At 46.6% G+C, this 23,995-nt stretch overlaps 1 protein-coding gene across 1 annotated transcript in view; it reads left to right on the forward strand.

The window, feature by feature from the left end:
- The window catches only part of NPHS1 (NPHS1 adhesion molecule, nephrin), a 36,621-nt gene extending 13,467 nt beyond the window's left edge, over positions 1 to 23,154 (forward strand). The window contains exons 8-29 of the mRNA XM_063943928.1: positions 1,621 to 1,792; positions 2,545 to 2,702; positions 3,045 to 3,186; positions 5,039 to 5,163; positions 6,287 to 6,452; positions 7,063 to 7,192; positions 7,631 to 7,803; positions 8,034 to 8,174; positions 11,511 to 11,648; positions 12,061 to 12,182; positions 12,947 to 13,112; positions 17,377 to 17,533; positions 17,626 to 17,777; positions 18,017 to 18,128; positions 18,332 to 18,513; positions 18,845 to 18,904; positions 19,479 to 19,601; positions 20,638 to 20,662; positions 21,380 to 21,491; positions 21,689 to 21,803; positions 22,325 to 22,431; positions 22,522 to 23,154. Of these exons, the coding sequence (XP_063799998.1) occupies positions 1,621 to 1,792; positions 2,545 to 2,702; positions 3,045 to 3,186; positions 5,039 to 5,163; positions 6,287 to 6,452; positions 7,063 to 7,192; positions 7,631 to 7,803; positions 8,034 to 8,174; positions 11,511 to 11,648; positions 12,061 to 12,182; positions 12,947 to 13,112; positions 17,377 to 17,533; positions 17,626 to 17,777; positions 18,017 to 18,128; positions 18,332 to 18,513; positions 18,845 to 18,904; positions 19,479 to 19,601; positions 20,638 to 20,662; positions 21,380 to 21,491; positions 21,689 to 21,803; positions 22,325 to 22,431; positions 22,522 to 22,644 (2,901 nt within the window). The 3' untranslated portion in view covers positions 22,645 to 23,154. The remainder of the gene's footprint in view (positions 1 to 1,620; positions 1,793 to 2,544; positions 2,703 to 3,044; positions 3,187 to 5,038; positions 5,164 to 6,286; positions 6,453 to 7,062; positions 7,193 to 7,630; positions 7,804 to 8,033; positions 8,175 to 11,510; positions 11,649 to 12,060; positions 12,183 to 12,946; positions 13,113 to 17,376; positions 17,534 to 17,625; positions 17,778 to 18,016; positions 18,129 to 18,331; positions 18,514 to 18,844; positions 18,905 to 19,478; positions 19,602 to 20,637; positions 20,663 to 21,379; positions 21,492 to 21,688; positions 21,804 to 22,324; positions 22,432 to 22,521) is intronic.
- Positions 23,155 to 23,995: the final 841 nt, after the last annotated feature.

Below are 23,995 nucleotides of genomic sequence, written 5' to 3' on the forward strand. Positions count from 1 at the left end.
TGACCGGGACTTGTGCTTGTTTTATGCCCACAGATGTTGTACCTTGCAGCCAAATGGGTCTTAAAAGACCTGTTTGACCAGCAGGGATTCAGTTTCTGCTAGCACCTCTAGAATTCACACTTATGCAATTACTGAGGCCCAGGGCTGTTTCTTGGGGCAGGCGAGCAGTGCAACCGCACTGGGCGCCCGCCGCGGCACTAACTGTGGCTCCCTGCTTCCCCCTCCTATTTCTCCCCGAGTAACCCGCACGGGGGGCGGAGTTTCACGGAATGACGCGGTGCATCGTTACGTCACGACACAACCCCGTCACTCCGCGAAACTCCCCCCCCCCCCCCACGAGTGGAGTACAGAGGGGGATCCAAGTTAGGAAGAGGGAAAGGCCGGCGCGAGGAGCGACTGGTGAGGCGGGCCGAATAGCGGTAATCGCCTCTGTAAGTATTCTCTCTCTCTCTCTCTCTCTCTCAATGTGTAAAATGGGGACACCTGCCGTAATGTGTGAAATGGGGACTCTTGCCTGCCGTAGTGTGGGGATTTAATGTATCAAGGGCATTGCGGTGCGTGGCATAATATCGTGCAGGGGGCATTACTGTGTGGGGCTTAATCTGGTAGAATTTTTTTTTCCTGTGGTGGTCGTGATCTGTTGGAGCAGGGTCAAAAACTGGATTGTGAGGTAGTCTTTTCAGACGAGGCCATGCCCATTTAAATGAGGCCACACCCATTTAGATGAGGCCACGCCCCCTTGCCGAGTGTGCGCGCAAGTTTTTTTTTTTATCTAGGTGTGTGTGTGGGGGCGCACATTTTTTTATGTCATGGGGGGGCGCATTTTTAAATCTCGCACTGGGAGCCAAATTGGCTAGAAACAGCCCTGCTGAGGCCACACATGAGCCAATGGTTCACCTGAATCCAGAGTTGAGTGTCAGGATCACTATTTAAAAAGTAACTTATGTCAGGAGCGGTGTGGCTCTGGAGCCTAGGGTCCACAGTGTTGGCTATGATAAGGAGCAGAGTTGTGGAGATGTAGTCTACCAGAGCTGTTGTAGAATACTGTATGCATCCCACAAACAGGGAAGGTTTTGGTATAAACATTATGGTGACCTGTAATACTTTATAACATAACATGGAGGATTAACAAACAACATTGTAGAAGAGAGAGTGTACCCTATTATAATAAGAGAAAACTCACAAAGTGATAGCCCAAGACACAGCGCCACCCACTGTCCCTCCAGTATATCCTCCCAAGCATACCTGGCCTGCAGCTGTTGCTATAGTCCAAGAAGGGGCACAGGAATTGGCTGCTAATGTATGAGAGGTGGCAAACAATGTTTAAGTGGAATATACAAGTGAATAAAATCAAATCGACTGGGAAAATGCGGTTCAGCTGGGGCACGGGAAAAAAGAGAAGTTAAGACGAAAGAAAGAAATACACCGAAAAAGATCGGAGAGAGAGAGTGCAGATGTGAAGCAGAAAGATTTTCTGTAAAAAATTAAAATTAGAGAGGGTAGAAGGGAATTGGGGATAGGGTAAAAGGAAGGTGGTAGCAGATAAGAATCTGGCTAATTGTCCATTTCTGTTTAAATATAGAAAATAGAGGCCTTTTTCTTTTTCTCCCTCCTCTGCAGAATGATGAAGTGTTCTACACGCGTTGGGAGACCGATGCCAAAAAGAGACTGTCTAGAAGTCACCTGACCTTAAACATCAAGCCGGAATATAATCTGGCTGTGATAAACTGTGAGGCTGTCAATCACGTGTCTCCAGGGGTCCTCCAAGCCAGCATCACTCTCAGTGTTGTGTGTGAGTATCCTTATCTGAGCTTTTCCTGATATAAGCGATGAGACACCTTTTAAGGTTTGTACACACAGGTGTTAACTGTAAGCCCATAACGTGCGAGCCCTCCTAATTATAGGTTATATGTAGTGTATGTCTGTCTTATACTCGGCAGATGAAGTCATGAGTCAAACTGCAGCATTCTCTACCTACCTCCCAAGAAGCTCCGGAGGCACCAGCCCCACCCCTGCTCGAAGGCCCCTAAAATCGTGAGGCCTTGGGACAGCTGCCCAGTGTGCCTATATGTTGAGATGGCCCTGCCTCAAAAATTGGATCTGTGGGATGTTATAAACATGGCTCCAGGGGGTCATCACATAGCCATCTTTTAAAAAAGAGCCTATTTGTGAGGGTGGGATGGCAAACATGAGATCTTGATTTCTTTGTTTTTTTTTTTTAATAGAGGAACTTCAAATATACATCCTTAATAAATGTCCTCCAAGGAACAAGTGCTAGAGTTAATAATAAACACGCATTTGAAATGAAACTAAACATTAAAACATTATTTTCAAAAGACTCATTTGGACGTTGCTCACTGCATGCTTCCATAACTTTGTAAAATTCACCCCACATCAAAGATTAATGACCTTGTGAGGCCCAATGTCTGATACAACAGAACAATATATCCACAACAGTTCTAAGCCACAGTTATAGCCATATCTGTCATGTGTGTCTTATATGGAGTTTTTCAGAACTGTCTTTCTCTGTCTTGTCTTTTTCAGTTCCTCCCACTAAAGTAACAATTCTCGGTTCCTCCAGTGGTCCCGAAAACACGTCTCTCTCCTTCTCCTGCTTTACTGCATCCAGCAATCCTCCCGTGTATATCCGCTGGTGGCTGGGAGTGGTGGAGCTGGCAGATGCCAATGCAACCATAACAGATGTGAGAAAATTGTCTTTGTAGTTCCCCTGTATATACGATTGCCTAACCCTGATTTACAGATACAGCTCCATGTGCTTAACCGAATATTATCATCATCAGATGATCATCATTGTCCTGCTAAGCGATAGCAGACAATTTAAGAGGTTTATTATTTAATTTGAATTAGGATCAAAATAAATCAATCCAGTATATTACACACAGGGCATTGTGTACAGTACATAGAACATCCTTTTTATTCCAGTTTTCTGTGATGTCATTAATAATATTGGCTGCCACTTGTGTTCCGGTGATAGGAAAGATCTTATTTTTGTTTTTTTTTAATGTAAATTATTTTCTTTCTAGGCAGAGCACGGGGGGAAGATGACGATGTCAAATATAACCACAGTGATTCAGAGGGACCATAACGAGATGCAGCTGACCTGCGAGGCTTTCAACGAGGCTCTTCTATACTCCAAAGCAAACAGCGTAAAGCTCAGCGTGCAACGTGAGTAATGGAGATGGGCCACAATGGGCCCCCCGGGAAGGGAAGCCTCGTTTGAAACCTTGATTGAGGGAAACTAACAGTAACACTATAAAATGCACAAATATACAGGGTATGCTTGTATATGTCTAAATACAGTATATGTGTCAAAGTCTGCATACCGTGACAGTGCCAAGAGAATGACTAAACTGAAAAGTTTATGGATCAGGTATAAATACAAGTGGACTCTCCTAGAATGCCTGTCTTAGACTTCTCCCAGAATCCTAACATAGAGACTCCAATTTTCCCCCATGGTGTTAGAAGTGGGATGATCCAGGGTCAGGCTGGCACGATTCATGTTGGTGGTTTGGGCCACAATATTGCAAACTGAGTCACCCTGACCCCACTACCCTGACACGGTAGATAGGTATTCAGTCATTAAATTGCCAATCAAAATGTCTACATCCAGAATGTCAACACCAGGACAACATTCATGATGTTGATATGGCTGAATTGTCAACATCATTAATTTTGACACCTGAAAAATGTCAACATTGCTAGAATATCAACATATGAAATGGCAACATTGTCACAATGTAAACATTTCCATTAGTCTTAGGGTTAGTGTTAGCGTTAGTGTTACTGGTAGGGTTAGGGTAAGCGTTAAGATTAAGATTAGTGTTAGGGCCTAGTGTTCCTGTTAGAGTAAGGGTTAGAGTTATGGTTACTGGTAGGGTTAGGGCTATGGGTTAGGGTTAGCACTAGGGTTACAGTTACTGACAGGGTTAGGGCTATGGTTAATGTTACTGGTAGTGTTAGGTTTGCCAATAAGGTTAGTGTTAGGGTTGCGGTTGCTGGTAGGGTCAGGGCTGGGGTTATGGTTAGTATTAGGGTTTCAGTTACTGGTAAGGTTTGGGGTACTGTTAGGGTTAGCGTTAGGGTTATGGTTATTGGTAAGGATAGGGCTATGGTTAGGGTTAGCATTAGGGTTATGGGTACTGCTAGGGTTAGGGCTACGATTAGAGTTAGTATTAGGGTTACGGTTACTAGTAGAGTTAGGGTTACAGTTAGGTTTAGAGTTAAGGTTTCGGTTACTACTAGGGTTAGGGCTATGGTTAGGGTAAGCATTTGGGTTACAGTTACTGGTAGCTACAGTTAAGGCTTTCGTTAGAGTAATGGGTATTGGTAGGGTTAGGACTATGATTAGGGCTAGCGTTAGGGTAACAGTTATTAGTAGGGTTAGGGCTACGGTTAGGGCTAGCGTTAGGGTAACGGTTATTGGTAGGGTTAGGGCTAAGGTTAGGGTTAGCATTAGGGTAACAGTTATTGGTAGGGTTAGGGCTACGGTTAAGGCTAGCGTTAGGGTAACAGTTATTGGTAGGGTTAGTGCTAGTGTTAGGGTAATGGTTATTGGTAGGGTTAGGGCTACGGTTAGGGCTAGCGTTAGGGTAACGGTTATTGGTAGGGTTAGGGCTACGGTTAGGGCTAGCGTTAAGGTAACGGTTATTGGTAGGGTTAGGTCTACGGTTAGGGTTATAATTAGGGTTCAGTTTACTTCTAGGGTTAGGGCTATGGTTAGGGTTAGCATTATGGCTAGAGTTACTGGTAGAGTTTGGGTTACCGTTAGAATTAGTGTTAGGTTTGCCAATAAGGTTAGGGTTAGCGTAAGCGTTAGGTTTACCATGAGGGATAGTGTTCCTGTTAGGGTTAATGGTAGGGTTAATGGTAATTGTTGACATAATGTGTCACACGCCCCTCGCAGTCTTGGCAAAGCTAAACAGCGAAGGGACGCGTCTAACTGGTTGTTGTGGTTTAGTTACAATTTTGCACCAAAATCCAATGTTAGCAAACGAGACCTCGTGTCGTTGCTGTTTAGATCCCCCTCAGAAGATCTGGATAGAGGCACCTCCACAGGACAAGCGATTTCGCGCTGGAAGTCGCGTGAAACTCACCTGTTTCTCCAGTGGGGGGCACCCCGCGCCTCGGCTCATCTGGCTAAAGGTAAGGGGACTATTCTCAAAAAGGTCAAAATCTGCCTCCAGAAAAATGCCGCCATCGCTGAACTTAGTGTGGGGTGCCAAATTACCGCAGGTCTATATTTTCCATGTATTCACTGTAGAGAATCATTATCGGTAATAATATACTTATATAGTCGTGATAAGACCTGAAAGATATAACTGGTTCTTCCGCCTGAGGCTACAATTCCAGGCCTGCATGTTTCCAGGCTTCCCTCATATCCCCCTAATGCACTGAAAGATTAAATGAATGAATATATTCATTAGTCTTCAAAGTCTTTTTTTGTTTAGTGCATGTTTCTAATGGTAACTGTTCTGCTTTGGTAAATGCGATACTCAGAGAGAAGACCACCCCAAACCCTCTTCTCATGGGAGAGCTGGTTCACAGCAAAGAGTTTGCAGATTATTATTTTTTTAAACGCTACAAACCCAAAAGAACCTACTGCTTGTGAGAACCCGCGTTGAGCATGTTGAAGCCGGAGAACGTTACTGTGCATACTCCATATCAGCTCATTTAGGGAGGCCTCAATCCCTAGCCAAGATGGCTGCCATCTGTACTTCTCCGCAAGCGCGGCGCCGCATTGTTACTGTGTTAGAGCGCCACCCATGGGACACGGACTTGCAGGGTCGGACTGGCCCACAGGGGTACCAGGGAAACCACCGGTAGGCCCACTGCCTGAGGGCCCACTCCTTCCTCTAGGGATCAGGTTCCAGACTGTGCACTTGTATTATACATGGTAGATATGTTGCATTACACTGCACTAGACTATTGTGTATTTCAAGCCTCTGTAGAGGCTGACCACACCCCCTTTGTAGGCTGGCCACACCCTTAATGCATTCCCCCAGTGGGCCCTTAATGCCCCAGTCCGACACTGCGGACTTGTTCCATTTAGCTCCCGAGACTCCCTGCTATTACTGCTTGTTCCATCCTATTACAACTGTTGGTACTGCTTGCATCCTGTACCGCTACCGGCATACAGTCATTGGCTGGTGATCTGTATGCTCCTTTCCATGCTGAGAGTCTGTATATGCATAACTAAATGATTGGTATCTCTTCAGATGGTGACTTGGAAACGGTAAAAAATGTGGTCCCTATTTTCGTTGCATAGGATAAGAGAACGGTGTCAGACGGGAGAATGGTTACCGCAGGAAAGATCGTCTCCAGGGAGCTCATTCTGGAGACGGTTCCGAGCGACAACCAGGCTGTATACCGTTGCAATTCAACCAATGATGGGAAGAAAATACTGAGCGACATGACCAAGCTTCATATCCAGTGTGAGTGGGAGCGCTGATGATGTAACGACGAAAGTACGGAATAATCTGTCAGTTACTTGAATTTAACTTAAATTTGCCCCGTCTGAGTAGGGGTCTGAGATGAGCCCGGTTCTGTCTTTGTACACTTCAACTCAAAGCCACCCGTTAGTTCTGCAGACATTGGAGGCAGCGGGTTAGTGGACTATGGATAAACCATTTATATAACCGAGGAACCTAGTTGTAGAACTCAAACTAGATCTCAAGAACAAAAATAAAAAAATTAAATGACATTAGCGACAGACGTGCTTTTTTGGGGGGCAATCCAATTGTGCGCGAAGGACGCCATGTGCCATTCTAGAACATCACGTTGAGCCTACCACCATCGCAAGTTTTCTCTCAAGCCCCATAGAGGTGGGAGGGAAAACCTGCGAAGTTGGCACTACCAAAACTGGGCGATATGAACACAGCCGGGCATCATCGCTTACAACTGAATTCCCCCCTATGAGACTTATATGGGGATGCATCCAAGTCTAATTATGTTGTTGCACTAATGTTAACACCCCTTTACTGGTGGTGTCTGTGTAGGAGGCATCTGCTCTGTACTTACTGTGTTTCTCCTATCTTTTGTTAGTCCCACCCATAGATGTTAAAATTATCAACCAGAAGAAGCCATATAAACGTGGAAGCACCATCACTCTGGACTGTAGGACCGGCAGCAGTAACCCTGAGGCCACCATATCCTGGTTGAAGGACGGAGTAATGTGAGTTGTACTGGGATGAGTATCCAAAGCACATATTGTTGCCTGTTATATATTTCCCCGTCGTGGCCCCATAACGAAATATAGAGGGGCTCCCGGAAATGCAGCCCACCTCTCCCACGGCCGCTGCGGTGAACTGCAGAGACTCAGCAAGGGTCTGAGTGTGACCAGTAAAGCCGTATCCTGGCTGAGAAGATAGTGGGTGTAGGAAGTGGTGGAGCTAGCGCCTGTTGCATGGAGTGCAGCGGCTACAGGTTACCTGGTCATCTCTGGGTCCCAAAGCCGCTCAACCCCCTGCAGCACAGGAAAACAAATTGGAGTAATTTTATTTTTGCTTCTGTTATATAAGTTCAGCCTATCCTTCAGCTGTAGGGACTGATGACTTTACCAGTGACAGCGACTGTACCAACAACTAACTAATGGTACAACCTTTCTTTCCAGTCTGAAGGGGAAGAACCTGGGCACCAGGGCTGCAGAATATGGTGGGAGGTCCACCTCCAGTAGTGTCACTCTGACGGTGTCCTCTGCAGATCATGGCAAACGGGTCTCCTGTGAGGCCTACAGCAGCGTCCTGAATGAGGGTGTCAACACCTTGTACAAGCTGGACGTCCTGTGTAGGTATCTCCAGTACTTCTGCAAATCTGATATTCCCTTTCTGCTAGGACCAATTCCTTTAGGTTCTGGTTGTTCAAAGTAACAAACTGCGATGGTGTTAATGGTCGGCCATTTTGATTAAAAAGACCCAAATTGGCCAACCATGGTCTGACCGTGGGTCCCTTGGTGGTGCACTGCTGTAGAGCTGGTAATTCTTTGAAGGTCCTTTCTATGTATCTTCATATTTCAGTTCCACCAGAGTTCACAGATGAACAGCCAAAGATGGTCCAAGCCGTGGAGCATGGCGCAGCCCTTATCCCTGTACATATACGCACCAATCCTACTGCTGTCAACTACACGTGGTTCTGGCGAGGGCGAGAACTAACCCGAGGTAAGGGGCGATGGTAAGCAGGTTAAAAAAACCCCCACCAGAATGAGTGGATGAAATGTAAAATACAGTGTTAAAGTGTATACAGAGCCTACCCATGATGGGCTAGGAGTGGACACTTTTCATCCAGTTAAGTCAGTAGTAATGGCACCAGTGAGGCATGAGGCATTTGTATCTGATGCCTCAGTTATACGTTAGGTTGCATTGTGATGAAATCTGGGCACATCAGCTGAGGGTGACTGGGAAGTAAGACTCCTACAAACTTTAGGCCTAATTCATGTTTGTAGGCAATGGCCGATTATCATGCAATGGAGCGATTACCTGCAGACTGCCAATGTGCCGGGGTCACAGTGCACATGCACAAAGGTGCCGCTGCGATCCCGCTCGCTCTGAGGATTTCATGAAAAACTGATTGACAGGAAACGCCCGTTAGGAGGTATTAACAGGGAGTTTATGGGGAGTGGATGGAAAAATGAATGGCTGTTCTTGGGGCATGTATCTGCGGATGGCTGCGAGCTCGTACGCGCAAAAACATGGCACCTGAGTCGCTACTGGCGTGTGCGGTCTGCGTAGCCATAGGTCAACCCTTAGCCCTGATGTTCCGTTTTTTATTATATGCTACGAATTTGTACGCAATTGCGAATGAACTTGCGATGGCTTCCGGTGGGCGTCTCTTTTCATTTCTGGGCTGCAGCAAACATAAATTACGCCCCTTTGTTTTATTTTGGCTATCTTAAGTACGGTTGCTTCTTAACGGGAAGGATGAGCCTCACCATGTTGCAATCTGGTATTTCCTATCCCGTTCTCCTACGCCATCCGGACTCTATCAAACTTATTCAAGATGCCTTAAACTGTTGATCAGTGGGGCATAGGGGAGTATAAGGAGTAGGTCGAGATGGTCTATGTTTAAAGCGGTGCCTGTATAATTAACAAGTATTGAGAAATAATTAGTTATTAGTAGGGTACAGATTCCTTACTCTGATTTACATTACAAAGGGCCTGATTCAGAGATGTACGCCAGTACCACCGCTGCGGCCAATGTGTGCACAGCGGCTGTGCGGCAGTATGCACGTGTCCCAGCCCCTGGGATTGGTATTGATACGCCCACCGGCGACTTTGCAAGCGTCTGCGTACAAAGACAGCGTCCGTCGCAGATCACTCAATTATCAAAGTTCTAAGTAAACCCATAGTTACTCAGGATGGGTGCCGGAACTGCGTACGGAATCGCAGTGGCCGACTCTCCACTCAGCCAGGATGCTCCGCCATTTATCTGCCAATGGGGTTATATTAATCTCTTACATTTAATGAATAAATTCCGTCCAGGTAACTGCAACAAGCACAGAAGTAGAAAGTTCACTAACAGGACATTCATTCTGCAAATGGTAGAGAAACGTGAATGCGGCCAGTGGCTGCACAGAATATTGTTATTATTAGACAGTGCGTTGTCTCACATGTGTTGGAATCAGGGCCGGTTCTAGACCTTGTGGCGCCCAGGGCGAAAGTTTCCTTTGCCCCCTCCCGAGACGGCGAAATAGGGTTAGTGCGTGCCGAAGGCGTGCGGTAAAAATGGGGGCGTGGCTTCATAGGAAAGGGGCGTGGTCAGTTCTGCTCCCTGTAGTTTTGCCCCCTGTAGCGTTGTGCACCCTATAGAGCTGTGCCCACAGTAGCTGTTGTGCCCCCTGCAGCTGTTGTGCCCCCTGCAGCTGTGCCCCCAGTAGCTGTTATGCCCCCTGCAGCTGTTGTGCCCCCTGCAGCTGTTGTGCCCCCTGCAGCTGTGCCCCCAGTAGCTGTTATGCCCCCTGCAGCTATTGTGCCCCCTGCAGCTGTGCCCCCAGTAGCTGTTATGCCCCCTGCAGCTGTGCCCCCATTACTTGTGGCCCCAGTAGTTGTGCCCCCTGCACCTGTGCCCCCATTAGTTGTGGCCCCAGTAGTTGTGCCCCCCTTAGTGTGCCCCCATTAGTTGTGGCCCCAGTAGTTGTGCCCCCATTAGTTGTGCCCCCGTTAGTGTGCCCCCGGCCCCTGCAGCTGTGCCCCCATTGGTTGTGGCCCCAGTAGTTGTGCCCCCATTAGTTGTGGCCCCAGTAGTTGTGCCCCCCTTAGTATGCCCCCTGCAGCTGTGCCTCCATTAGTAGTGCCCAAAAGTAGCTGTGCACCTAGTAAAAAAAAATAAAAAAATACTTACCAACCCCGTTCCTGTTCCCGATCACTGCACTCTGTCTCCGGCGCCACTCCTCTGCGCTATGGGAGAGATGTCATGACGTCTCTCCCATTGCGCTGCACAGAAAGGTCCTCTCCGCGAAGGGAAAGTAGACGCTACCTCACTGCGCGTCTAGATTCCCTTCGCAGAGAGGACCTTTTCAAACCCACCGCTGCCGCCATCCTAGTTAGTAGCGGCTCTTGCCATGGCGGCGGCGCCCCGGGACAGCGGCGCCCTGGGCAAAAGTACTGCCTGCCCGTGGCAAGAGCCGCTACTAGTTGGAATTAAGGACCTAATTCAGACCTGATCGCTCACTAGCTGGTTTTTGCAGTCCTGCGTTCGCATAGTCGCCGCCCACTGGGGAGTGTATTTTAGCTGTGTAAGTGTGCGATCGCCTGTGCAGCTGAGCGGTACAAAAAAACTTTGTGCAGTTTCTGAGTTGCCCAGAACTTACTCAGCCGCTGCGATCACTTCAGCCTGTCCGGGCCCGGAATTGATGTCAGACACCCGCCCTGAAAACGCCTGGACACGCCTGTGTTTTTCCAACCACTCCCAGAAAACTGTCAGTTGACACCCACAAACGCCCTCTTCCTGTCAATCTCCTTGCGATCGGCAGTGTGAATGGATTATTTGTAAAACCCAGCGCACAGCTTTGTACCTGTGCGACGCACCTGCACATTGCGGTGGATACGCATGCGCTGTTCTGACGTGATCGCAGTGCTGCAAAAAACGCTAGCGAGCGATCAGGTCTGAATTACCCCCTAAGTTACCAATGTTGTATGATGTAAGTTTACAAATCCTACTGTAAATCACTTTATTAGTTTATAGCCGCAAGGGGGAAGCGGTTAACATACCGCCAGTCGAGATCCTGGCGTAACATCCTGTAATCTATACATAGCAATTGCAAGAGTGACATCTTGTGGCAAAGAGGATGTACTACACCTAGTTAAAAATGAAAATGAGCAAAGTTGCAAAAACAAAAGTGTATTATTTTACAGAGTTAAATTATATTTTGTATGCTTATTGAAGTGTTATTTTTTAGCTATGTCACATGTTTAAAACTCGTATTTTATTAGTGCCACTCTTCAGAGTGTAAAACTATTGAGTGACACTGACCTGGTTCTTATATGCTGTGTATGTAGGCGCTTACAGACATCACCTGAAAGGAGCTGGCGCACTGGAAATTTGGAACGTTAGCCGAGACGACTCCGGGGACTATACCGTAACCTGCCTGAATGCAGAGGGGACCAACAGCACAGTGGTGCAGCTGGATGTGCATTGTAAGGTCCCAGCAACAGCTATAATACACAAAGAATTATATATGTGTGTATACATATATACATATATATATATATATATATATATATATATATATATATACATATATACATACACACAAACATCGTTCTGAGGCCACCAACATAACAGCTGCCATCAGATGTTCTTGCAATAATGAATACTCTTGTATTTAAGTATCTTGCAATAATACTGTTGCGTTTATGTGTTGGTGATTATGTAGTTATGCACATTCCATCCACATACATTTGATAAACTTATCCCATCCCACACTCTAAACAAACAGAAAGAGTCTGATTTTTTTGGTAGAACACACATTTTTCTACAGACGTAAGCACTCACGTATCCCAGAGTTGGACCCTTTTCCTAAATATCTCCTTTCTTCCACCCGCGCAGACTCTCCATCCATTCGCAGTCTTAGTGACCCCACAGAGGTGGATCTGGGCTCAAGAGCTGAAATCGTGTGCACGGCCGACGCAAACCCGGCTACCGATACAATGTTCCAGTGGAGATGGCTGGTAGGAAATGTTGGCTTTGTGTTTGATTGGTCCATTTCTATTGTATCTTCAGAATTAAACTTTTGGCTGGAAATCCTGATCATCCAGTGGGTGGGGCACAGCCAGTCTGCACTATTTACGTCTTCTATTGACCCCTCGCCTGTGTTTTACTAATGCCAGTGGGTAACCAGCCTTAATTAAAATACTGTGCCGTGTATAGAAATATTCTAATATGTCAACGATATTATTAAGTGCCAATATTTAACTGTCAAACACCTACAATAAATGATAAGTTCTACATGTACCAGATGGTGACATCGGGGCTTTAAAATAATTCGAATAAGGACTAAAAGTGTGAAATCCAATTAAATCCCATCGGAAGATGTTGGAGCGCCGGCAGCCACCAACGTCGACAATTTTCTCGCACACCCCATAGAAGTAGACAAGAAAATGAGTGATCTTCGGCTACCATAATTGTCTGAGATGTGTGCAGCCGAACATCTTGGTGTAGAATCGCACCCTAAAAGTAATTAACAAAACCACAAAGGTGCGAGTCCTGCAGCGCAATCTCCCTCTGTACCTGGTTTTGTTCCTGGCTACGGGAGGGGACCTGGGCAAATTGGGAGCAACTCCACTGTATCTCTCAAGCAGATCATTCCAGGAAAACCGATGCCCCCTTCCAGTAATGTGCTTTAATGTCAAAATAGTTGCATTTATGCAACTCCGGTCATAGGGAACGGTATTTTGTTGCCAGCGTGTAAGTGACCCTTTATGCCCGGTGACAGGGTGACGACGAGAGAGATCTGTCCAGTTTGGAGCGGGAAGTAAATGGCCTCACCGGACGTCTGATCATAAATGAGACCAAGAGGACCGACGCCGGCCGCTATGAGTGTACCGTGGATAACGGCATCCCTCCCCCCATCAAGGCTGATGCCCGTTTGATTGTGCGTTGTAAGTAAGAAAACCTCTCGTATCTGGCGCTAAAAGACTGTACATTCCCTTATTACCCTGTGCTCTTTCTATTGGGTCGCAATAATACATACAGCTACTGTAGCAACACTAGACAGTCTTTACTGATTGGTCGCGCCATCGCCACTCATTTCATTGAGCGGGTCAAACCTACATTACGGTGCAGAAGGATCATTGTATGTTGCATACATGTATTGTACAAAGGAGGTTGCTGGTCATACATACACTATAACCTAGAACAGTGGTTCTCAAACTCGGTCCTCAGGACCCCACACTGTTCACGTTTTCCATGTCACCCAGCAGCTGCACTGTGTGTCAACAACTGTCACATTTTAAAAATCTACAGGTGACCTGCAAAACATGAACCGTGTGGGGTCCTGAGGACCGAGTTTGAGAACCTGTGACCTAGAAGGTGGATAAGGATATGTAATTAATGTGATGGCTACAAAGTGTCCCTGTCCAGGTGTACCGAGGGTGGTGGTGGTGGATACAGAACGACTGGTCCTGTCAGGAAGGTGTAACCATACCCCAAAGATGGTATGGCCATGCCCACCCAGTGTCCAAACCTGTTGGCCTAGTCCTGGGACCCAGCCAATCTCTTAGGGGCTCTGGCCGCAGTCGTAGTATGAGGAACATGACTGATAACACTAGTAGCTGTGAGGATGGGTTTTCCTGTAATGAGTTGAGAGTATCTTTGCACCTGGCATGGTACCTTTGGATTACAATACCCATTATTACTAGAGATGAGCGGGTTCGGTTCTCCCCCCCCCCCCCCAACTTCACTCTCCGAGTCTGGATCCGAGCCCGGCTCAGACTCAGAAATCAGAACGAGGCAAAACGTCATCATCCCGCTGTCAGTTTCTTGCGGAATTTAGATTCCATATAAACAGCCGCGCATTGCTGCCATTTTCACTCCAGTCCTGGAGAGCGTAGTAGCGTGGCGCGTGGGTGGGGTGGCGACCTGCTCTTTTGTATCAGTCCAGTGGTGGTGTCTTGTGCTGCATCAGTCCAGTCACTCCAGTGGTGGTGTCCTGTGCTGCCATAAGTCCATTGCTGCTGTATAAGTCCAGTTCAGTGGGGCTGTGTTGTGCTGCATCAGTCCAGTCACTCCAGTGGTGGTGTCCTGTGCTGCCATAAGTCCAGTGGTGGTGTCCTGTGCTGTGCTGCCATAAGTCCAGTGCTGCTGTATAAGTCCAGTTCAGTGGGGCTGTGTTGTGCTGCATCAGTCCAGTCACTCCAGTGGTGGTGTCCTGTGCTGCCATAAGTCCAGTGGTGGTGTCCTGTGCTGCCATAAGTCCAGTGGTGGTGTCTTGTGCTGCATCAGTCCAGTCACAGTGGTGGTGTCCTCTGCTGCCATAAGTCCATTGCTGCTGTATAAGTCCAGTCCAGTGGTGGTGTCCTGTGCTGCCATAAGTCCAGTGGTGCTGCCGTATAAGTCCAGGGGTACTGCCATATAAGTCCAGGGGTACTGCCGTATAAGTTCAGGGGTACTGCCGTATAAGTCCAGGGGTACTGCTGTATAAGTTCAGCGGTACTGCCGTATAAGTTCAGTGGTGCTGTATAAGTCTAGTCCAGTGGTGCTGTCTTGTGCTGCCATAAGTCCAGTGGTGGTGTCTTGTGCTGCCATAAGTCCAGTGGTGGTGTCCTGTGCTGCCATAAGTCCATTGCTGCTGTATAAGTCCAGTGGTGGTGTCCTGTGCTGTCATAAGTCCAGTGTTGCTGCCGTATAAGTCCAGGGGTACTGCCGTATAAGTCCAGCGGTACTGCCGTATAAGTCCAGGGGTATTGTCGTATAAATCCAGCGGTACCGCCGTACAAGTCCAGGGGTACTGCTGTATAATTCCAGGGGTACTGCCGTATAAGTTCAGTCCAGTGGTACTGCCGTATAAGTCCAGTGGTCCTGTCCTGTGCTGTATATTATTTACTCCAAATAAAGGGGTTATTAATATTTAATCCAAATAATTTTTACAGGGTTTTCCCTGTGTGGTGTAGGAGTACGCTCTCCTGTGCCGCATATTGTTATATAACTCCAGAAAAATAATGGAGAACTTTGGAGGATAAAATAGGGAAAGATCAAGAACCACTTCCTCCTAGTGCTGTTGCTGCCGCTGCTGTTGTTGCTGCTGGGAGTCGATCGTCATCCCAGAGGGGAAGTCGGAAGACCACTTGTACTCCTTCCAGTAAGCAATTGACTGTCCAACAGTCCTTTGTGAGGAAGATGAAATATGACAGCAGTCACCCTGTTGCAAAGCGGATAACTGAGGCCTTGGCAGCTATGCTGGTGTTAGACATGTGTCCGGTATCCACCATTATTGCAGTGGGATTCAGACAGTTGATGGACGTACTGTGTCTCCGGTACCAAATCCCCTCTAGATTCCACTTCACTAGGAAAGCGATTTCCAACTGTACAGGGAAATTAAGAAAAGTTTCCTCAGTGTCCTGAAAAATGCGGTTGTACCCACTGTCCAGTTAACCACGGACATGTGGACAAGTGGAGCAGGGCAAACTAAGGACTATATGACTGCGACAGCCCACTGGGTAGATGTATTGCCTCCCGCAGCAACAACAGCAGCAGCGGCACCAGTAGCAGTATCTCACAAACGCCAGCTCGTTCCTAGGTAGGCTACGCTGTGTAAAACCGGTTTCCACAAGAGGCACACCGCTGACAACCTCTTACGGAAACTGAGGGACATCATCGCACTATGGCTTACCCCACTTAGACTTTCCTGGGGATTTGTGATATTGGACAACGCCACCAATATTGTACGCGCATTACATCTGGGCAAATTCCAGCACGTCCCATGTCTTGCACATACAAGTAATTTGATGGTGCAGAATTTTTTTTTAAAATGACAGGGGCATGCAGGAGAAGTTGTCGGTGGCCCGAAAAATTGCAGGCCACATTCGACATTCAGCCACCGCGTGCCACTCCTAGATGGGCCAGGTGTTTGTTCCGCACACTTGTGTCGCTTAGCTTAGTCATACAGCAACCTCGGTGCACCTCTTTTCTTCTTTGCATGATGTGCTGTTTGGGGCCTAGTTTTTAAAACTGCCATCCTGTCTGCCACTGTAGTGCCACTCCTAGATGGGCCAGGTGCTTGTGCCGCACACTTGTGTCGCTTAGCTTAGTCATCCAGCAACCTCGGTGCACCTCTTTTTTTTTCTTTTTGCATAATGTGCTGTTTGGGGCCTAGTTTTTAAAAGTGCCATCCTGTCTGACACTGCAGTGCCACTCCTAGATGGGCCAGGTGTTTGTGCCGCACACTTGGGTCGCTTAGCTTAGTCATACAGAAACCTGGGTGCACCTCTTTTCTTCTTTGTATGATGTGCTGTTTGGGGCCTAGTTTTTAAAACTGCCATCCTGTCTGCCACTGCAGTGCCACTCCTAGATGGGCCAGGTGCTTGTGCCGCACACTTGTGTCGCTTAGCTTAGTCATCCAACAACCTCGGTGCGCCTCTTTTTTTTTTTTTTTGCATCATGTGCTGTTTTGGGCCTAGTTTTTAAAAGTGTCATCCTGCCTGACACTGCAGTGCAACTCCTAGATGGGCCACGTGTTTGTGTCGCCCAGTTGGGTCACTTAGCTTAGTCATACAGCTACCTCGTGCAACCTTTTGGCCTAAAAACAATATTGTGAGGTGTGAGGTGTTCAGAATAGACTGGAAATTAGTAGAAATAAATGTAATAAATAACCAATCCAGATTCAGATTCAGATTCAGTGGAGATCCAGATCCAAAACACAAACACAAAAAGTTCCCGCCGCACATCTCTAATTTTTACTAAGCATGATTATAATGCCACTCATTCTCCTTTTTGTCGACCTAGACACTGTCGACCTAGTTACTGTCGACTTTCCATACCACACCCCTCCTACGTTACCCCTGGCGTCATCATGGCGAGCACCAGCCACTGACATGGAGGGGTGGCTTGTGCTCCTTTCCTTTGAACTTGCATAATCCAGGTAAAGTAGCAAATGTACCCATCAATAATACTGCAATGGGTATGGCCATCCCTAGCTCTGTAGCCAAGGAGAAGACTTAGACTTAACATTAGCTGAGGGTCTAGTTGGGGACTGCTACTGAAGCACATCGTCTTAGAGAGATGAAGAAAGACAGGGACCATATTCAAGTGAGCTGAGAGGGGAGTTACAGGAGGGAACTGGTGGAGTCTTAGAGAAATGGATTAGAATCTTGGACGTGTGTGAGAAATGGGCTGATCTGTACACTGTTGAACTCCTTGTCCTTGCAGTTAAGCCAGAAATACAGAAGGGGGTGCACCTGAGTAAGGTGGCTGTACCTGGTGATGGGAAAAGCTCTACAGGTCTTGTCTGCAAAGCAGAGGGAATCCCAAGTGTGGCTTTCAGCTGGGCAAAGAATGGTGTGACGCTGGACTTCAAAAACCCCAGGTAACTCTTTTCTTCATCAGAACCTCCAAGATCACCTCCTGCCACCACTTGCCTACTAGTTTTTTTTACTAGTATTACATGGGCTTTCACAGGTACTCTGTGCAGACCTTTCATGAGCTATGGATTCACACCAGTACATTGGTCATCGCTAATGTGAGTGCAGTGCACGATTATGCCATCTTCACTTGCACGGCCACCAACGCTCTTGGGTTGGACAGCTTCTCCATCCATCTAGTCAGCACAAGTAAGATTTTATCACTTTACTAATCATCAATATACCTATATACCTACCGATAGGGCAGAAGCAGGATGTAAACAGAAGTCTCACTGCCAAGAAGTTGTCCAGAAAATACTGTTCATTTATATTAATAAAATTGTTCATCTTTTTACCTTGCATAAACAGCACTGTGTAGGTAATAGGGCACTAGTTACACACACATTATATTAAAGTAACATTTCTTTACTTCCTTTGTGGTGCTCAAGGCCGCCCTGATCCTCCCTCCAATCTGAAAGTCCTCAGCTTCACGCATAATTCGGTTACCCTGGGATGGAGCACGGGGTTCGATGGGGGACTGGAGCAAAAGTTTCGCGTCAGGTTAGTGGCCTCTTTTGGGTTTGTCCTTGAATAGATTTTCCATAATCTGTGGGTTCTTACACAACAACACAATTGTTCAGTAATCTCAGCTGTTGGTTCAAATGAGAGTAATAGAATAGGTCATTGGGCCATGCAGCCAATATCTAACTTATCAAATAACAGGGACAGACGTGAAGTAATAATTCTGCACTACTGTTTTACAGGTACCGGTGGAGTGACTCGGAGAGCTTCATGTATGTGGATGTCTTCCCACCACAGTCAACAGTGTTCTCGATTACGGGGCTAAAGGGCAACACGGCCTATAACTTCTCCGTGAACGCCATCAACGTGCTGGGAGACAGTGACTATGCAGATGGCGGGGCCGTGATCACTGTCACCACACAAGGTGACCTGACCTCTCTCTTGGTTATCTGTGTTTCTTCCACCTGTTGTGTGAGACACACCGCAGTGATTTGTAACTCGGTCGTTGTTACGCCAAGTGTAGACTAGTGAGAAGACAGCAGTAGTGATGCCCAGCGAATGATGGAATCTTGGCTTTGGACTGGTGGCTTTGTGTGCCAGGTCTTCTTTATAAGTCCCATGCATATTTAGTCCCTTACTACCATACAGCGAGAGAATTTATAGAGACAGATGTTTCCCCTTAAGTGCCGACAGATGTGGGTCACATTTGAGGAGCATTTCTTCTAATTTTCATTTTTGGATAATGTTTTTTCCAGCGGGCTCCCAGGAGGACATCCCCAAACCCGGAGAGCCAACTGCTGCTGTTCCAAAAACAGGTGAGATGTGGAGGGAAGATGGGACAAATCAAGCAACCAGAGGTGGACTAAGTCAATGTATTTATGTCATTAATGCCCGATGGACAACGGAGAGATGGCTTATTTGATGACATTGGTGATGAGATTCCTGGTGACAGGAGTGACTGAGGCCCCAGGACAATCCTCAATATATGTGTCACCTTGCGCCAAAGGTGCATTATCTTCTCCTGTACCTGGATTAGTGATACAGTATATCTCATTAACTCCTTGTGATCCAGCTGCTTTAGAGCTAGATAACAAATACATTATCTCGCATGGGGGTCTATTCATGAAACAGTGAAAAGAGTGGAGAAACAGACCACTGGAGAAGTTGCCCTTGGCAACCAATCAGCATCTCTCTTACATATTACAGAATGTACTTGATAGAGGCTTCCTTCAAAGCTGATTGGCTGCCATGGACAACTTCTCCACTGGACCTTTTCACCACTCTCTTCACCGCTTCATGAATAGACCCCATGAGATGAGGGAACCTCAGTCTACAGCCGGCCTATGATGAGACAATAACCAGAAGACCTCTTTGTCATTCCTCACCCAGACTCTTTGGCATGGACCCCATACCTGTATGCAGCAATAGGCGCTGGAGGGGCGTTAGTCATTATATGTAACGCAGGGCTGGTCTGCTGTTTGGTGAGAAGATATCGTATCAGGGTGAAAGAAGGTGAATATAAACATGTATTAACGTGGTGCAATAATTACAAATGTCACAACCAAACATGATTAGCATGCTCCAATTCGGGAACCCATCAGGACCCTTTTGGGGTCCAGATTTGAGCTGCCTCGTCCGTGCTGCTATCTGCAGGCTGCACCCACTTTCTACACCCTTAGATCGGAGTTCAAAACTCGCAGCTCTTCTGTGTAGTGGAAGTTAGACTCCAACACAAACTTGCCCAGCATAATATACTGTATATCAAAAGTGGCCAACCTCTGGCTGTTGTGGAACAACAAATCCCAGCATGCCCCACCCGCCAAACACAAGTGTTCTATATACAATGAGGTCTTATATGCTATGTAGCACAGCCGAACACTGTCATTGCTGTGTATCTCTATTATCCACAGGATAGCCCCATACGGGTTCGGTATGGGTGACCGGCGGGCGGGATGCCGACTGTCAATGACTCATCTGCCAGAATGCCGGCAGCGGGTCGAGCGCTAAGTAATACGTTTCAATATGGGTGGTATTAGGGATATATCCCTACACTCTGCAGGCTACCTGGTTGTCGCTAATTCTAGGATACTAGATGTGTCGCTCATTAGATAATATGGCGGATGACGGAGAATAAAGGCTGGATATCAGCTGCGCTGTAAATCTATTATTAAACGATGAGGCGCAGAATTGCAAACAACTTTTTTACGGGCGGATCTTGCGGCCTTTAACACCGCGCACGCGTCTATGCCTGTTTGAGTGTACGCAGAGATCCAAGTATAGGTGCAAGTCCACAATGTTAGTGATGGCAGCTACTTTCACAAGTGGGTGGAACTCTGGATCTGCGCAAAGACCCGCATTTAGTTCCATTCACATATGGCGGACGCACTTGCGGCAGAATTTTGTGCAACTCTCGTCTCAATGAGCCCATTATTGTTATTTGTAGTTAGTTTATATCAGACTACTTGTTTGGTTGGCGTAGCCGTTTCCATGTTGATACACCAGAATATGCCTTCAGATTTACTTCTATATTTATTTCTTCCCCCCGCAGGCGATGCAGTAAAGAAAGACGACAGGTGAGATCGCTAGCGGCAGATTTACGTATGTCTCTGCTTCTCCCACTGAAAGGTTTATGTAATAACGTGGATAAAAAACAGGCCAAGCATTTCACCCAATCCCCTATCACCTTTGGGCAGTCTAGCACTGAAGTTATAGAAGCTAATATCTCATTGGGCGCCACAGCTCACAATCTTTCAGCATGTTCCCTGCCCGATCTACTGGTCATACTGACCTATATATAATTTTGTCAGTCAATGAACTGACAGCTAGTGAAAAAAACGTCAGTAAAACATTTGTTAGTAAGAAAAAACCATAGAGACCAGTAATAGTGTGACAGCCTCCGACGGCTAAATGTCAGTCAGTGCAGCAATGAGCCCCCTTCTTTCAATCCATGATCCCCTTCTGGTAAAACACATACTGCATAATGTAAATTAGCGTTGGGAACACGGGATATGTTCCTTTATAATATCTAAAGTCTCCTGGGAGGTAAATGATTTAGGATCCATATAGAAACATCCACCCCTCGCGCTCCCCTCAGCAGATCCCGGCAGATCATTGTAGACCTAACTGGTCACGTGTAGTACCGTGATTGGGCACAAAATCGCCACTGATCTAGAACAACGTCTGATTGGGGACTGTCAATGTATTTGTATAATGTCGATCGGCCCCCTCCTATCTGTGTACATCATACGGTACTATACTATCCCTATAATTCTGCAATCTAACCCATACAGCATGCCCCATGGTGCCCTCAATGAGTATGGAGACGGAGAACTGATCAACACACAAGCCAAGAAGACTCTTCTGATAGACAGCGGCTCAGATCTGAGCTCCAGTGTTTACCAGGTAAGAAGGACATGGGGTTAAGAGGGGGTCTTTGGGGTGAAGGTCCTTAGGTGTGGAGGAGGACATTGGGAGTGGAGGAGACCCTTAGAGATGGAGAAGGCCCTCAGGGATGGAGAAGGCCCTAGGGGCAGAGAAGGGCCTTGGAGGTGGACCTTAGCAGCATCTGTTCACTTTGTTCCATACTTCTGTTTCCTCAGGATAGTGCCTCTGAGTCCGGACTATACTACTACCCGACCCGGGATTATCATCCATCTCTTTCTCCTCAGTATGAGAATGCAGAGAGGGGGGACCCTGGACTCCAGAGCTGGGCTGGTAAGTGCCACCTCCCCACCAGTGCAATATACAGTATTCCAGAGTATTCCATCCAAGGTGCAAATAGACTAAAGTAACTCACTCTGTGGAGTAGTTTTGGAGATCATCCACCGGTTCCTTGGTTCTCTGCAGAAACCTATCCTTGCAGTTACTTGCTGCCTGCCCTGACCTTTGATCACCGAATGGTTGTGTGTGTGAGCAGTTTGACCACATTGTTAGAGACCTTATTGCACAGATCTGGTTGTTTGTCCCGATGGCTGGAAGACCATTCTGCTTCTCAATCGGCCAGTGACCTTCCGGGCCAATTTATGAGGGTCCTTAGCCCACTTATTTTTCCACCCTGAAAGATGACATCTGATCTATTTTCATACTGGCTTCTGGTCATAGATGTTGCGGGCATTGGGAGACTTCAGATGCAATCCCGCAAATAAAGGAACAATGCAGAATCGCATTTTTCCAATGAGCTTTAGGGCATCCGACTATTCAGACTTGTGATCCCACCGGTTATGTATCTCTTACAGAGGGTGGATATGAAGACTGGTACGGTGCTTCTGATGCCCATGAATATGAGGAAGTCCAAGGAGGTTACCCGCCATACACCAGAACAAGATGGCAGCACGGCATGGAGGTGAGTCACATGATTTCAAGACTCAGGAAAATCGCTGTTTTTATATAGTCATGGTATCCAATCAGAGCTTCTCCCCCTTTGTCTTTGCAGGACGGGGTGAGAGGGGACCGCCCATGGGAGGGATTTCAGGAGCCAGATAGGGTCTACGATGAACCGGAATCATTATCTGCAGTGTATGAAACGCCATATGGAGGACAGGGACACTTAGTGTGAGCCAGGGATGCGGCACCGTGACTTCTAAATCCACTCCCAAATGTTAGTTCAAACCTTGGTTCGCAGATCACTTACTGTAGCTCCACTAATAAAACAAAGATGGAGACCCCCCCCCCCCCCCCCCAAGCAAAAACAATGAATTTGTCCTAAACTTGATTTTCACCCTTTTTTATGTTTTCTAGGACTAGGCAATCTGCCTGGGTTCCTGATAAGGGTGGTGGTGGTAAGGAGAGCCTGGGACTTCACACCCTCTTTTTTTTTTTTGTGGCATTCGGTAACCTCTTTTTACAATAGTATAGTACTTTTTACTTAAAAGCTCCTTTAAGTTCGATATGTTATATTACAAATGAAATTGTAGTTTCTTCCGTTTCCTGTGTTGTAATAACAGCTCATGATATTACTGCATAAGTTGTTTACTGGACGCTGCCATATCCCAAGCCACTTAAATTTTTTTACATCAATTAGTTGACAGAAATATACTATAAAGAAGACTTTGGGTCTAATTCAGACCTGATCGCAGCAGCAAAATGTTTCTCTAATGGCCAAAACCATGTGCACTGCGGGGGAGAGGGGGGAGGGGGGGGGAGATATAACATGTGCAGAGAGTTAGATTTTGGTGGGCTATTTTGTTTCTGTGCAGGGTAAATACTGCCTGCTTTATTTTGACACTGCAATTTAGATTTCAATTTGAAGTTTTGAACACACCCCACCCACATCTAACTCTCTCTGCACATGTTACATCTGCCCCACCTGCACTGCACATGATTTTGCCCATTAGAGAAACATTTTGCTGCTGCGATCAGGTCTGAATTAGGCCCTTTATTGTTACTGCAAACATTTTCCATCCTATGTTTTTTTGTTAAAAGAAAATCGGTACAAAACATTTGCGATAATAAAATTATCACCCAACTGAGATCGCTGGATCTGTGACGACGGTTTTATATTACCCACTCGTCTCTAAAGCTGATCGCACCTGATATAATCTGGGTAACTATTTATTTATCCCTATCGAATACCAGTTGTATGGATAAGCCGTTGTATATTTTATCTGGGTGCTGACTTGAACTGTCCTTTTTGTCTTATTCTCCCCTCTATTTCTGTTTCACCTGCTACCTAAAGCCCTTCAGCTTTCCTGATTTACCTCCCTGTCAAGTCAATCCTACTCCAGAACCAAAGCTTTTGCCCATTTCAGTTAAAAAAATATTTAAAAAAAAACAAAAACGTATTATTCATATCACCAGGATAGAGCGATTTTACTTGGAGTTCCAGTCAGTTATTTTTTTCAGTTTTTTTCCCATTTGACTATGGGCCAGCTGCAGATTTTATACGCAGTAGCTGTGCGCAAATGTGC

Source organism: Pseudophryne corroboree, chromosome 10, assembly GCF_028390025.1.
Source record: "Pseudophryne corroboree isolate aPseCor3 chromosome 10, aPseCor3.hap2, whole genome shotgun sequence".
Taxonomy (NCBI): Eukaryota; Metazoa; Chordata; class Amphibia; order Anura; family Myobatrachidae; genus Pseudophryne; species Pseudophryne corroboree.